This window comes from Bubalus kerabau, chromosome 11, assembly GCF_029407905.1.
Source record: "Bubalus kerabau isolate K-KA32 ecotype Philippines breed swamp buffalo chromosome 11, PCC_UOA_SB_1v2, whole genome shotgun sequence".
Lineage (NCBI taxonomy): Eukaryota > Metazoa > Chordata > Mammalia > Artiodactyla > Bovidae > Bubalus > Bubalus kerabau.
Window position 1 is genome coordinate 103480039 of NC_073634.1, and position 15398 is coordinate 103495436.

General features: G+C 54.5%; 1 protein-coding gene across 2 annotated transcripts in view; it reads left to right on the forward strand.

The window, feature by feature from the left end:
* HMCN2 (hemicentin 2) overlaps window positions 1–15398 on the forward strand; it is a 176156-nt gene that overhangs the window by 117702 nt on the left and 43056 nt on the right. The window contains exons 49-61 of one of the 2 annotated variants that reach the window (XM_055541400.1): window positions 2213–2404; window positions 4163–4336; window positions 4445–4561; window positions 5068–5210; window positions 5559–5709; window positions 6287–6505; window positions 9124–9237; window positions 9856–10043; window positions 11240–11336; window positions 12077–12238; window positions 12429–12542; window positions 13311–13513; window positions 14210–14291. In XM_055541400.1, the coding sequence (XP_055397375.1) occupies window positions 2213–2404; window positions 4163–4336; window positions 4445–4561; window positions 5068–5210; window positions 5559–5709; window positions 6287–6505; window positions 9124–9237; window positions 9856–10043; window positions 11240–11336; window positions 12077–12238; window positions 12429–12542; window positions 13311–13513; window positions 14210–14291 (1956 nt within the window). The remainder of the gene's footprint in view (window positions 1–2212; window positions 2405–4162; window positions 4337–4444; window positions 4562–5067; window positions 5211–5558; window positions 5710–6286; window positions 6506–9123; window positions 9238–9855; window positions 10044–11239; window positions 11337–12076; window positions 12239–12428; window positions 12543–13310; window positions 13514–14209; window positions 14292–15398) is intronic. The other variant, XM_055541401.1, reaches the window with a different exon arrangement.

Here is a 15398-nt window from a genome sequence, read left to right on the forward strand (position 1 = left end):
GTAGTTTGAGCATTTTTTGGCATTGTCTTTCTTTGGGATTAGAATGAAAGCTGACCTTTTCCAGTCCTGTGGCCACTGCTGAGTTTTCCAAATTTGCTGGTATATTGAGTGCAGCACTTTCACAGCATCATCTTTTAGGATTTGAAATAGCTCAACTGGAATGCCATCACCTCCACTAGCTTTGTTCATGGTGATGCTTCCTAAGGCCCACTTGACTTTGCATTCCAGGATGTCTGGCTCTAGGTGAGTGATGACACCATCATGATTATCTGGGTGGTGAAGATCTTTTTTGTACAGTTCTCATGTGTATTCCTGCCACCTCTTCTTAATATCTTCTGCTTCTGTTAGGTCCATACCATTTCTGTCCTTTATTGTGCCCATTATTTAATGACATGTTCCCTTGGTATCTCTAATTTTCTTGAAGAGATCTCTAATCTTTCCCATTCTATTGTTTTTCTCTGTTTCTTTGCACTAATTAGTGAGGAAGACTTTCTTATCTCTCCTTGCTATTCTTTGGAACTCTGCATTCAAATGGGTATATCTTACATTTTTCCTTTGCCTTTCACTTCTTTTCTTTTTTCAGCTATTTATAAGGCCTTCTCAAAGAAACATTTTGCCTTTTTGCATTTCTTTTTCTTGGGGATGGCCTTAATCACTGTCTCCTGTACAATGTCACTAACCTCAGTCCATAGTTCTTCAGCATTCTGTCTATCAGATCTAATCCCTTGAATGTGTTTGTCACTTCCACTGTATAATCATAAGGGATTTGTTTTAGGTCATACCTCAATGGTCTAGTGATTTTCCCTACTTTCCAATTTAAGTCTGAATTTGGCAATAAGGAGTTCATGGTCTGAGCCACAGTCAGTTCCCAGTCTTGTTTTTGCTGACCGTTTAGAGCTTCTCCATCTTTGGCTGCAAAGAATATAATCAATCTGATTTCAGTATTGATCATCTGGTGATGTACATGTGTAGAGTCTTCTCTTGTGTTGTTAGAAGATGGTGTTTGCTATGACCCGTGCGTTCTCTTCGCAAAACTCTGTTAGCCTTTGCCCTGCTTCATTTTGTACTCCAAGACCAAATTTGCCTGTTACTCCAGGTATCTCTTGACTTACTACTTTTGCATTCCAGTCCCCTATGATGAAAAGGACATCTTTTTTGGGTGTTAGTTCTGGAAGGTCTTGTAGGCCTTCATAGAACGGTTCAACTTCAGCTTCTTCAGCGTTACTGGTAGAGTCATAGACTTGGATTCCTGTGCTACTGAATGGTTTGCCTTGGAAACAAACAGAGATCATTCTGTCGTTTTTGAGATTGCATCCAAGTACTGCATTTTGGACTCTTTTGTTGACTATGAGGGCTAGTCCATTTTTTTCTAAGGGATTCTTGCCTACAGTGGTATATATAATGGTCATCTGAGTTAAATTCACCCATTCCAGTCCATTTTAGTTCACTGATTTCTAAAATGTCGATGTTCACTCTTGCCATCTCCAGTTTGACCACTTCCAGTTTACCTCGATTCATGGACCTGACATTCCAGGTTCCTATGCAGTGTGGTTCTTTACAGCATCAGACCTTGCTTCCATCACCAGTCACTGGGTGTCTTCATTCTTTCTGGAGTCATTTCTCTGCTGCTCTCCTACAAGGTCCTAGTGTTCTCCTGTCCCAGCATTGACTCCACTGGGCCAGAGTGGCCTTGTGACATCTGTCTACCCCAGCCAGGCTCTGAGCTCCATGAGAACCAAGGACTATCTTGTCACCATGGTTCCCCCACTGCCTGGCAAAGTAGGCTCCCATTAATGCATGTGGCCTGGGAGAGATGGATGGATGGATAGATGGATGAATGGACAGATGGGTAAATGGGTGAATGTGTTTATGTATGAATGGATAAAAGGATGGATGGATGGGGTGGGGTGGGTAGATGAATGGATGGATGATGAATGGATGGATGGAAAGAATAATTTGCCTTTATGTCCTGCCTGTCTGTACCAAGCCATCCCTGCCCACAACCTGGGAAAGGAAACGGTAACCGAATCACATAGGAAAGGGTCCAGGCCAGGTTTGATGGCTGCTTCTGTGTCTTGCCCTGCCGCACGGGCCTCTGGACTGAAATGGAGAACGATGTCTCCCACCCCATCTCGGAGCTGCCTCTGGCCTCTGGTTTGACCTGGTGAAAACCTACTGAATCGTTTCACCTGCCTCTCCCCTCTGCATACAGGCCACCCACAGCCCAAGGTCACATGGTTCAAAGACGGCCGACCCCTAGCTAGTGGAGACACCCACCACGTCTCTCCAGATGGAGCCCTCCTGTGGGTCCTCCACGCCAACCTGTCTAGTGCAGGCCACTACTCCTGCGTTGCAGCCAATGCCATAGGGGAGAAGACCAAGCATTTCCAGCTTAGCGTCCTGGGTAAGTGCCAAACACCTCCTGGTGACCCTAGGTTCAAGCAGAAGGGAAAACCAAGGTGACCAACTCCTTACAGGCAGCTTCCCACAAAGCACTTTACTTTTGTTTCTTCCTCGTCAGCAACAACAAAAGTAATAATAGTGGGTATATTGGCTAAACACCTACCATGAGCCAGGCATGTGGACAGGCCTGATTGGTTAAATGGGAGGGCCACCGAGCAGCACGTGGGGTCTTAGTTACTTGACTAGGGGTCGAAGCCAAACCCTGTGCGCTGGGAGGCAGAGTCCTAACCACTGGACCACAGGGCGTCCCCTGACTATCCTAGGAGGTGGGAGGTGTGCTTGTCCCCTGGTCACCAATGAAGCTGTGAGGCTTAGAGAGGTGACAAGACTCCAGGCCTCAGGGTGGGGGCTTGCACCCAGGCATTCATTCTCCCAAGAGCCATCAGCATGAACTGTCTCATTAGGAGAAGCAGTGTTCTAGAAGATTAGACAGATCTGTTTCTCAAAATGCTGTTGGTAGGACTTCCCAGATGGCTCAGTGGTAAAGAATCCGCCTGCAACGCAGGAGACACAGGAGACCCAGATTTGATCCCTGGGTCAGGAAGATGCCCTGGAGGAGGACATGGCAACCCACTCCAGTATTCTTGCCTGGAGAATCCCATGGACCGAGGAGCCTGGCAGGCTGCAATCCATGGGGTCACAAAGAGTTGGACATGACTGAAGTAACTTAGCATGCACAGTACACACAAAATGTCCCTAGAGGTCCAGTGGTTAAGAATCCACCAGCCAATGCAAGGGACTCAGGTTCGATCCCTGCTCTTGGAAGATTCCACATGGCCTGGGGCAACTAACCCTGTGTGCCACAACTACTGAGCCCGAGGTCTAGAGCCTGCAAGCTGCAATTACTGGTCCTGCACACCCTAGAGCCCGAGCTCTGCTACAGGAGAAGCCACCGCAAAGAGAAGCTTGTATAGCATAACCAGAGACTAGCCGCCCCTCGTCACAGCTAGAGAAAGCCTGCACGTAGCAACAAAGACCCAGAGCAGCCAAAATTAATTAATAAAAAATGAAATAAACTGCTGTTGGTACAAAGGAGGGTCCCCAGCAAGAGCTGAAAGAGAATATTTGGGGACCCATGAAAGCAGAGCTGTTTTACTCAGCAGAGAACAAAACTCCACCTCCACCTCTGCTCAGAGCAGGGTACAAATTGGAACCACACACAGAACTGGGAAGACTGTGGATAAATTAGTAGATGGCTGGATGTTAACAGGGGCTTCCCAGGTGGCGCAGTGGTAAAGAATCCGCCTTCCAGTGCAGGAGATACAGGAGACAGGGGTTCGATCCCTGGGTCAGGAAGATCCCCTAGAGGAGGAAATGGCAACCCACTCCAGTGTTCTTGCCTGGGAAATCCCATGGACAGAGGAGCCTGGCGCGCTGCAGTCCACGGGGTCATAAAGAGTCGGACACAACTGAGCCTGCACACGCATGGATGTTAAGAGCTTATTGGGGAAACAGAGGCAGAGTTGACCAGCTTCCCCTATGATATGGCTTAGTAAGGGAGAGCCTGGGCTCTGGGCCACCCAGGCCTGAATTGAAGTCTGGCCGCACAGGGCGTGGTTCCTCTGAGCCTCGTTTCCCATCTGTGCAACACAAACAACAACAGCACCGAAGCCCAGCACCAGGGTCTCAGACTTTTCCGGGTCCTCGGGCCCAGGGTGGGGGATCCCTGCTCAGGAACGCACCCCCTGCCCCACCGCAGTGGTTCCCACCATCCTGGGAGTTAACGAGGACAGCGAGGAGGAAGAGGTGACTGTGACCATCAACAACCCCATCTCTCTGATCTGCGAGACGCGGGCCTTTCCTGCCCCCACCATCACCTGGATGAAGGACGGGGCCCCTTTTGAGGCCTTGAACAACATCCAGCTGCTCCCAGGTGATGCCCTCGAGGGGATGGGGGAGAAGGGGGGCAGAGGTAACACGTCACCAGGTTGGGTCAGAGGCAGGCAGCCAGGGGTGACCCTGGCCGCTGTCCTACCCCAAGCAGGCACCCACGGGCTGCAGATTCTGAATGCCCAGAAGGAAGATGCGGGCCAGTACACCTGCGTGGTCACCAACGAGCTGGGCGAGGCCATGAAGAACTACCACGTGGAAGTCCTCAGTGAGTCAGGGACCGGCCAGGGCACCAGCTGCGTGGGCAGGAGGCTGCCCGGAAGTGCCGGGGCTGCACTTGACACCCCAGGCACCTTCATGTGACGTGTCCCCTCTGATAGTCCCTGGCCAGCCAGGCCAGCTTGGTCCATTTAGGGCCTAGAACTTAGGAGGAGGGAACCAGTGAGTTAGGACTGGGTCACGTGGATGCCTAGACCCACAGAAGTCCTGGCTTCCTTCTGCCACTCACACTGCAGTGCAATAATAGCGCCCACAGCTGGAGACCTGGTACCCCTGGAAGGGTCCCCAGAGGTCACCCCAGGAATCCCCCTGCCTCAGACCTGCCCTGTCCCATAACCATCTCTCCCCAGGAGCGGGTGGGTTACCAGGCTCCCTGTTCCTCTGCTCTGGAGAGCCAGCCCCCTCCGTTTCTGGGATGGGCTTAGGGGCTGGGGGGTGCAGGGTCTCAGCACCTCTTCTCCCGGCCTGCTCCTCAGACTCTTTTATGGTTTTCAGTCCCCCCTTCCATCTCCAAAGATGACCCTTTTGGGGAGGTCAGCGTGAAGGAAGTGAAGACCAAGGTCAACAGCAGCTTGACCCTGGAGTGTGAGTTCTGGGCCGTGCCCCCGCCCACCATCAGCTGGTACAAGGATGGACAGGTGAGCTCAGGAGCCCCTGGCGACCTCAGATTCTCAGTCTGGGTCCCCCTCATCTGCAGAACCTTCCAGAAAAGGCAGTCATAGCAGCAGGCCCCAGAGCTGTCCTGGGCCCTGCCCCGTCCTTTATATTTTAATAAGAAGTTCAACTCTTTATAGAAAACAAGTCTCACAGGCATGAAACCCTATATTCACTCACTGAATTCTCTTCTAATGTTTACGTTCTGTGGGTCTGGTGTTACAGAATTGTCAGGGTGGTCTGACCACTTTATGTGGTGTTTTAAAAGTAACTCATATGGGTGCTTTCTAGCCCTCATTCCTGATCCCTATCCCCCCTCTTTCCACCTCCAGCCTGTGATCCCCAACCAGCGTGTCCGCATCCTCGGTGAAGGACGGCTGCTCCAGATCCAGCCCACGCAGGTCTCCGATTCTGGGCGATACCTGTGCGTGGCCACCAACGTGGCGGGCGAGGATGACCAGGACTTCAACGTGCTCATCCAGGGTGTGTGGGACCACAGGGCGGGGGTCAGTGGGACTTGGGAGGTGTCAATGCTTCTGGGGCGGCCTGGCAGGAGGGCTCTGTTCTCATAGCTGTCTGCACATCTGGCCCCCCGAACCCTGGCCTGGGCTCTTTCAAGAGCCCTGGGGGACCGGGACATCACTGCCCCCCAGGCCTTGATTTTACCTCTGTAATAAATGGTGATCAGGGAACTTTCCTGATGGTCCAGTGGTTAAGACGTCCCCTTCCAATGCAGCGGGTGTGGGTTGCTGGTCCAAGAACACAGATCCCAGAGGCCTCTTGGCCAAAAAAAACAAAGCATAAAACAGAAGCAATATTGTAACAGAGTCAATAAAGACTTTTAAAAAATGGCCTGCATCAGAAAAAAAAGATCTTTAAAAACAATTAGCTGATAATAAAGGAAAAAAGATCATTTAAAAAAAAACTGCTTTGATGGAAGGGATTGGCTCACTCGGTGAAATTTCCCTGCCCAGTGGAGGCTGGGATGGGAATCTCTGAACAGAAGTTCATGCCCATCTCTCAATAGTGTGTCTTGACGGCTTTGTCCTCCGCTCCCCAGTACCCCCCATTTTCCAGAAGGTGGCTGATGCCACTGCAGACTTTGAGACCCCGTTCTTGGAGGAAGAGGCCCAGGGTGGGGTGACGGAATACCGGGAGATCGTGGAGAACAACCCCGCCTACCTGTACTGTGATACCAACGCGGTGCCAGCCCCGGAGCTGACCTGGTACAGGGGGGACCGCCCCCTCTCGATCGAGGACGGGGTGTCTGTTCTGCAAGGTAGGCCAGGGCTGCGTGGAAGAGCGGGTCCTTTACAGGCAGGCACCAGGGTCATGCCCACACCAGGGCTGGTCGCCTCCGCCTTTCCGTGCGGCCTGAGGTCTCCTGCCTGCTGCTTGCTGTCTGACCCCCGACAGGGCATGTGACCACTCTGGACCTCAACTGCCTTTCATAAACTGGGGCTAGAAGTCCTTTACCTGTTTGAAGGCAAGAACAGGATCCCCTTCTGCCTCTGGTTAGAGCAGAGGTACTCATCTGCACCACGCCCACCTCTGGGCTTCGAGATCTGTAATCTCCTGGCCCCTTTTTCCGGGGGGAGGGGGCAGTTCCTTTATTAAGACCCCAAATGTTGAAGAAGCTCTCATGGGGCTCTGATGCCCACCCAGGATCCAAGATCATGGCTCATGTGACCTTAAAAAAAAATGATTTATTTTTAATTGGAGGATAGTCGCTTTACAGCGCTGTGCTGGTTTCCGCCATATATCAACACCAATCAGCCGTGAGCATACGCGTGTCCCTTCCCTCTGGACTCTCCCTCCTACGTCCCACCCCTCTGGGTTGTCATGTGACCTTTTTATGTCTTTTTCCTGCTTTACATATTTGTTTATTTAAAGTTGGGCTTCCCTGATAGCTCATTTGGTAAAGAAACTTTTAAAGTTATTTGCTTTTTTGTTAAAAACATAAACACTTTTTCTTTTTTTATATCTAAATTTTTTTTAATTTTTGCAGTGTTGTACTGGTTTCTGCCATGTGAAATGTGAATCAGCCATAATCATACAGTACTCCCCTCCCTCCCTAGCCTCCTCGCCTCCCCCATTCCATCCAGCCAAGCCATCACTGAGCTCCAGGCTGGGCTCCCTGTGCTACACAGCAACTTCTCACCAGCTCTCCATCTCATGGATATTTTGTATTTATGCTGACGCTACTTTCTCCCTTTGTCCCACTCTCTGCCTCCCCTACTGTGTCCACAAGTCCAATCTCTACATCTGCGTCCCCATTCCTTCCCCACAAATGGGTTCTTCAGTATCAGTTTTCTGAATCGCTTTACCATCTGAGCCACCAGGGAAGCCCTCTAGATCCCATGCTGCTGCTGCTGCTAAGTCGCTTCAGTCGTGTCCGACTCTGTGCGACCCCATAGACGGCAGCCCACCAGGCTCCCCCGTCTCTGGGATTCTCCAGGCAAGAACACTGGAGTGGGTTGCCATTTCCTTCTCCAATGCATGAATGTGAAAAGTGAAAGTGAAGTCGCTCAGTCCCATATATATGTGTTAATATACTATATTTGTTTTTCTCTTTTTGACTTACTTCACTATGTCTATAACAAGCTCTAGGTTCCTCCACCTCACTAGGACTGACTCAACCCCTTCCTGTTTTATGGCTGAGTATATATTCCATTGTGTTTATGTACCATATGGTTTTTATTCACTCATCAGTTGATGGGCATCTAAGCTGCTTCCTGCCTAAACAACTGCTCTATCTTAGAATAGTTTTTTATGGACGGTTTTGAATTAAAGGGCCTGGGGATGGGGCTTAGAAACGCCTGGCTTCCCTGGGGCGGGGGTGGGGTCCAGGACTGGGAGGAATCCCAGACACAGAGCCCGGATGGGGTGGTCGCCTGGCTCGCGGTCACACGGTGCCCAGCCAGGCGCGGGTCAGTGGTGACGCTGGTGGCAGAGGGAAGAATGAGGGGGCTGTAGGGCAAACAGTCATGCCAGGGTTTGGACTTGGGTGCTTGTGAAAGAAGGCGACCCCTTGGAGATCTGGGAGAGGCAGGGCTTACAGAAAGACGTAATTGACCCTTAAATGGCCACTGCCCTCTGGCTTGGGGACACAAAGAGCTCAGTCACATGCTGACCCCCAGTCCCACCATTAGCCTCTGACCGTGGCCACCGAACCCCTAATCCTGGGCACACAGTGCTCATAGTCACAGCTGACCTTAATTCTGGCCCTGATCACAGATTAATCTCACACATTAAGTGACCCCTCCCTTGACCATGGCCACAGCCTCCCTACTCCAGGCTACCACCCCTTGGCTCTGCATATAATGAGCCCCTGGTTCTAATCCTGCTCACAACCCATCACATCCTGGGTTGGCCACCCCCCAACCCAGGATTCTGAGCGCACAGTCACCCGAACCCCACTCCTGCTAGACACCAGTTCCAGCCCCCTCGATGCCAGAGTCTGGCCCTGGCTGGCTCTCGATCGCAGAGGGTCCCAGGTGATGCCCCTGAAGAGCCCCCACCTCCAACCAGTCCAGCCTCCTGAGAGCCTCTGCCCAGACATGTGCCCAGCTCTCTGCCTCTTCTCTCTGCCTTCATCAAGGAGCTGGGCTCAGCCCTGCCAGGTACTCTTAGGAAGCCTCAGTTTTTCCATCTGTAAGATGGGAGTTGTGACAGCACATAGAGTCAGAGGCTCAGCCCAGGGCCTGGCGCAGAGCAAGCCATTACTGTGCTTCACCTGGCCCTCTCGAGCCGTGACCCGGGCACAGCAGCTGCTTCTCTGCATGTCACAGGTTACGTGGGCGGAGTGGGGCGGTGATGTGTCCCAGATCTCCTCCAGGGTAGAGGGCAGGTTTCTTGGTTCTTGCTCAGACCTCTATCTCCCCCATGTCCCTGCAGGAGGCCGGGTCCTGCAGATCCCCCTGGTACGGGCGGAGGATGCGGGAAGGTACTCGTGCAGGGCCTCCAACGAGGTGGGCGAGGACTGGCTGCACTACGAGCTGCTGGTACTGAGTGAGTGGCCTGGCCTGGGGGTGGGCGGGGCGGCGCTCAGGTCTAAGGCCCCATGAGGGCCCCCCACCTCCAGAAGGGGGCCCAAGTAGAGAACAGGCGTAGTCCTGCCTTTCTCCAAATGGATGATGCAGGGCTTTTGAGCTCGGACTCTGAAACCAGACTGGACTAGGTTCAGATTCCAAGTGAGCCGCTTCCTGGGGCTTCCCTGGTGGCTCAGACAGTAAAGAGTCCGCCTGCAAGGCAGGAGATGTGGGTTCCGTCCTCGGGTTGGGAAGATCCCCTGGAGAAGGGAATGGCTACCCACTCCAGTATTCTTGCCTGGAGAATCCCAGGGACAGGGGAGCCTGGCGGGCTATGGTCCATGAGATCGCAAAGAGTTGGACACGGTTGAGTGACTCAGCACACACGAGCTGCTTGCTAGCTGTGTGACCTTGAGTGAATCACAGCCCTCTCTGTGCCCTAGGCTCCTTAGCTGTCTCAGGGCTCGGAAGGGCTTGGTGGGCAGGGTTCAAGGAGCCCCAGCCAGCACCTGGCACCAAGAGCTCTCATCTCTACACCACGCTCCTCCTGGGGCCTTTCCCAAGGAGGCTGCCCACTTCTCACCCTCTTCGCCCCCAGCCCCACCTGTGATCCTGGGTGAAACGGAGGAGCTTGTAGAGGAGGTGACCGTCAATGCCAACAGCACCGTCAGCCTGCATTGCCCAGTCCTGGGCAACCCTGCGCCCACCATCTCATGGCTCCAAAATGGGCTGCCTTTCTCCCCAAGCCCACGGCTGCAGGTCCTGGAAAACGGGCAAATCTTACAGGTCAGGGCGACCCCCCTAACCCCTGCTCAGGCTAAAGGCAGTGGCTGACTTCCCTGGCGGTCCAGTGGTTAAGACTCTGCCTTCCTTCCCATAAAGGGCTTGGGTTCAATCCCTGGTTGGGGGGCGGAACTAAGATCCTTCATGCTGCAGGGTGTGGCCAAAAATACTTTTTTAAAAATACTTATTTAAAAACAAAAGCAAAAAAGACTCTGCGTTTCTAGTGCTTCCACTGCAAGGGGGCATGGGTTTGATCTCTGGTTGGAGAACTAGGATCTTACATGCCCTGTGGCAAGGTCAAAAAATAAATTATAAATAAAGATAGCTGCTGCTGTGACGCAGTTCTGTTTGTCTGGGGCCCAACGAACTGCCGTCACCTGAAGCTCTTTGCTTGGAAGTGTGTTGGAACCCCTGGGATTTAGTTCAGGGTTTCCTGGGTCGGGAAGATCCCCTGGAGAAGGGATAGGCAACCCAGTCCAGTATTCTTGGGCTTCCCCTGTGGCTCAGCTGGTAAAGAATCTGCCTGCAATGAGGGAGACCTGGGTTTGACCTCTGGGTTGGGAAGATCCCCTGGAGAAGGGAAAGGCTACCTACTCCAGTATTCTGGCCTGGAGAATTCTGTGGACTGTATAGTCCATGGGGTCGCCAAGAGTCAGACACGACTGAGTGACTTGCACTTTCACTTTCTTTCACTTTTACTTAATTATTTAATTCACTGAAGAATCGTATGTGAGGAGCCTTGTAGGGCTGCTCGTGGCCCCTGAAAAGGAGCAGAGGCTGGCACACCCACAGCCAGTGTGGCACAGGGCAGCCTTCCTTAGGAAGGCCGTCGGATGCTCACAGAGCCGTGCGGGCACCTGGGGCCTCAGGCAGCACCTCGGGCCCCCAACATCCAAACACCCCTACACGGGACCCCTGGAGCCCAGCACAGCACAGAGCACCCTCCTCGGGGCTGGGGAGGGGACCGATGTCATCACCCAGTTTGCTACAGGGACTCATCTGTCAGCCTCACAGCCCCGAATGTCACAGAAAGCCCTGGCTGGACGTGGGGTGACCTCCCTAAGCATTGCTCAGTGTAGACAAAGGTGGTCTTCTGAGGGGGCTCCGCCTGGTGCTGGCTGTGCCTGAGATGGGTGGGAGGGAGCCCTTGTGGTTCCTGGGGGCCCCAGAGCCATCGGGCTGGTGACATGCACCCCCAGGTTTCCACGGCGGAAGTGGCTGATGCCGCCAGCTACATGTGTGTGGCCGAGAACCCAGCCGGCTCCGCGGAGAAGCTCTTCACACTCAGGGTGCAAGGTGAGCCGGGCGAGTGGGCAGCCCCTGCGGGTTCCCCAGCTGAGCAGGGGCTGGTCCTCTGGGTTGGCCCTGGCATGCTCTGTGGGCTCACCAGGCAGGCAGGCAGAGTGCCGCGGTCCTTCCAGTGTCCTGGGCCCTCGGTCTGGGCCAGCCTTACCCCAGGATAGAGAACTCTGGGGGACCCTGGCCACTAGACCATCTTAAGCAACCTCAGAGGCTCTCAGAAGAATGAGGTCTTTCCAGCACCACTATTGATCACTTACTATAAGGGCACTTACTTTCCTGGGCTCAAAGCCGAGAGGTGGGCCCCATTTTAGGGCCATGGAAGCAGGCTCGGAGACTCAGTGGGGGTATCCCCGCCCCCAGAGTCGGCCCTCTCAACCTCTGCATTCCTGTGATATGTGCATCTCAGGGGCTGAGAGCTCTGGCTGTGGATGTAGGGCAGCTGTGGCCTCAGGGGCAGAGGGATGACGGTGTTGGGCACTCGGGTCTAGGACTTAGCCTGAACTGAATGGATATTCTGGCCCTGCCACTGAGCAGCTGAGTGACCTTGGAAAAATGACTCTCCCTCTCTGATCCCTGAGCTCTGCGTTCTCCTCTACAAGATGAGGAAGATGAACAGGAGCTGGTTTGAAGCGCCAGGAGCCCCAGAAGGCCCCGTGTATCACCCTGTGGCCATCGGCTCCCTGCCAGTCTGTATTGTCACGTCTTTCTTTATTTCGATGGCCCCGCGGGGACAGTCCCACCACGAATCGCAGGTCTGAACCCTGAACAGATCACCGCCACCCTCAACAGCAGCGTCTCCCTGCCCTGCGATGTCCATGCTCACCCCAGCCCCGAGGTCACTTGGTACAAGGACGGCTGGACCCTCTCCCTGGGAGAAGAAGTCTTCCTCCTGCCTGGTGCGTAAACTGAGGCTGAGGGCCCGGCTCGGAGGCTCTGTGGGGAAGCTGAGTAGCCTCCCCAAATCTGGGATAGAATTAGGGGTCTGGGAGGGCTTTAGGATTGCGGGTGTGGGGTCTGGGGATTGGGGCCTGTTCACTGGTGCCAAGCGCTGGCTCCCCCCCGACCCGCCACCACCACCCCTCGCAGGCACCCACACCCTGCAGCTGACTCAGGTTCAGCTCCTGGACTCTGGGATGTACATGTGTGAGGCCCTAAACGCCGCCGGCCGAGACCAGAAGCTGGTGCAGCTTAGTGTGCTGGGTACGTGCCGTCTGTCCCCCCACCTGCACTGCCCCCCACTCCTTCCATCAGCCTCACACCCCTCCACCAGCACAGTCAGGAGAGGGGCAGCCGGCCCCGGAGGAGCCTGGGACACACCATGCCGTCTGCTGCAGTGGTGTCTGGGGCACCGCAGGGTTAGGTTCCTGGTTTAGACTCGGACACCCTTGGGTTTGAAATTCAGCTGTGTGCTTCCTTGCTCTGTGGCCTTGGGCAAGTCACTCTTCCTCTCTGAGCCTTGAGTCTCCCATCACTTTAAGGTGGTGGTTGGTTTAAGGATTAGATGGTAATATGTGAGCATTTAGCCCAGTGCCAGGGCTTCCCTGGTGGCTCACTGGTAAAGAATCCGCCTGCCAATGCCGGGTTCAATCCCTGGGTTGGGAAGATCCCCTGGAGGAGGAAACAGAGCCCCACTCCAGTATTCTTGCCTGGGAAATCCCATGGACAGAGGAGGCTGGCGGGCCACAGTCCATGCGGTCGCAAGAGTCAGGCTTGACTGAAGTGACTCAGCACACGTGTACCCCAACTGGGAGGCTGAGCCAGAGAGGCCAAGAGGCACTTCCCAGGTCACCCAGCAGGTCCTCGGCATGCTGGCCTGGATTCTCTTAGTCCAGCCCCCGGGGTCAGTGCAGTCCCCTGGGGTGGGGTCTGCCGTGTGACCCTTTCTCTCCATAGATGGTTAACCTGCAGGGATGTTGGGGAGGACAGGGAAAGGCCTCGGCCCCTCACTTGGCTCGTCTCCTGCCCCAGTTCCCCCCACCTTCCGGCAAGCGCCCAGCAGACCCCAGGATGTGGTCCTGGTGAGTGCGGGGGACAAGGCCGTCCTGAGCTGTGAGACAGACGCATTCCCCGAGCCGACTGTGGCCTGGCAGAAGGACGGGCAGCCCCTGGTCCTGCCAGAGCGAATCCAAGCTCTGCTGGGCGGGCAGAGGCTGGAGATCCAGGACGCCCAGGTGAGCTGTCTGGAGGTGCGGGCGGCCCTGAGCAGCCCTGGAGATGTCACCTCCTGGTGTGCCAGGGGCAGGCGGGCAGCTGGATGGCAGGATGTGGGGCCTGCTTCCTCCTTGGCCCAGAGAACCCCAGTCCAAGGTGATGAGCAGCCTTGGGGGTGGCAGATGCGGAAAGGGCACCAGACCCCAGGTGTGGCTCGACACTGAGCCACAGAACGACTTCAAGCAGATCCAGGCCCTGCCGCCTGCCTGTTTCCCCGGGATCCAGAAGCCTCTCCAGGCCCCTCTGTTATCACTCCCGGGGACTCGGTTCCACCTGCCCACCCCCATCCCTGGTGTGGATTAGACACCCACAGGGGTTCAGTGGGTGAATATTCACTGTTCCTCTGGAACTGTACCCAGGGCTCCCCTCTCCGGGTTCAGCTCCATCCCCACAGCGTGGGAACCTTCTCCCCCTGGCTCAGCTGACACGCAGACCCGGGGAGGGTGAGGTCTGGGTCCTCTGCACCCACCTTCTCTCACCCCTCCTGCGTCTCTAGGATTTGGGAAAGGCCAGAAGGTCCCATCTCCCCTTGGGCCTCCCAGGCATGACCGGTTTACTTGGGGAGTCCTGCTCTGGAAGGTTCTGGGGCCTGGAGGTTTTGGGGGAGCCCACCCCAGCCGCGCGCACACTGCCATCACGTGCTCTCTCTGTCCCAGGTGTCGGATAAAGGTTTATACAGCTGCAGAGTCAGCAATGCAGCCGGGCAGGCCATGCGGGCCTTCAGCCTCACGGTCCAGGGTAAGCTGGGGACCAGCCTGCGAGCACCACTGTGGGACCGCTGGCAGCACATGGAGCTACCAAGGATGGGAAGGGCAGTGGCTGAAAAGGGAAGTGTGTTGCTGAGTGTTTAGGGCACAAGATCTGGAACTGAAAAGAGCAGGATCGGAACAGGACTCCACTGATGACTTGCTCTGAGTGACCTTGTCCCTTTGAGCCTCAGATTTACCTTCAGTAAAAGGAGCCGAAGATAGGACCTGCCTGTTAAAAACGCAGAAAGCGCTCCATCTATGGTCTGCCATGACTGTGTCTAGAAATGGCTGGGCACAGGGCCCAGGATGGGAGCACTGGGACAGAGCCCTAAGAGATCAGACCCTCGGAGTCCTGGGACCATGTCATCCCCACCTGAACCCTGAGGCACCTGCCCTAGCAGCCCAAGATGGAACATAGATGGGCATTTCATTGGGTGTGACTCAAGCTGGGGGTGAAGGGAGAGCTTGTCGGAACTGCCTAGGGAAGCAAGGGATGAAGGCTTGGCCAGATTTTCTTGTGGTCAGATGTTGTGTCAGTTAGGGAAAAGACTCAGCTATGTAACAAAAAGACCCCAAAATATAGTGCATCAAGGAAGAGAGAAGTTTACCTCTCTCATCCAAAAGCCTAGAAGTGAGCATCTGGGCTGGAGGGTAGCTCTGGACTTACCAAATGCTAATTTAGGGACCAAGATCCTTCCATCGTGTCGATCTCCCATTCGCTGAGGGTTGTCCCTGTCTGCATTGCATCTTTGGGCTTTCCCAGGTGGCGCTAGGGGTAAAGAAACTGCCTGCCAATGCAGGAGACATAAGAGACTCAGGTTCGATCCCTGAGTCAGAAAGATCCCCTGGAGGAGGGCATGGCAATCCATTCCAGTATCCTTACCTGGAGAATCCCACAAACAGAGGAACCTGGCAGGCTATAGTCCATGGGGTCGCAAAGAGTCAGACACGACTGAAGTGATTCAGCATACACACGTTGCATTGTATACCAGCCGGTGAAGCAGAAATGAGCAGACACAGAGAACTTGAGCAGCTGCCCACAGCAGGCTGCAAAGGAGACTGGGAAATGTAGCTTCTGCCCGAGTGACCCTGTGCG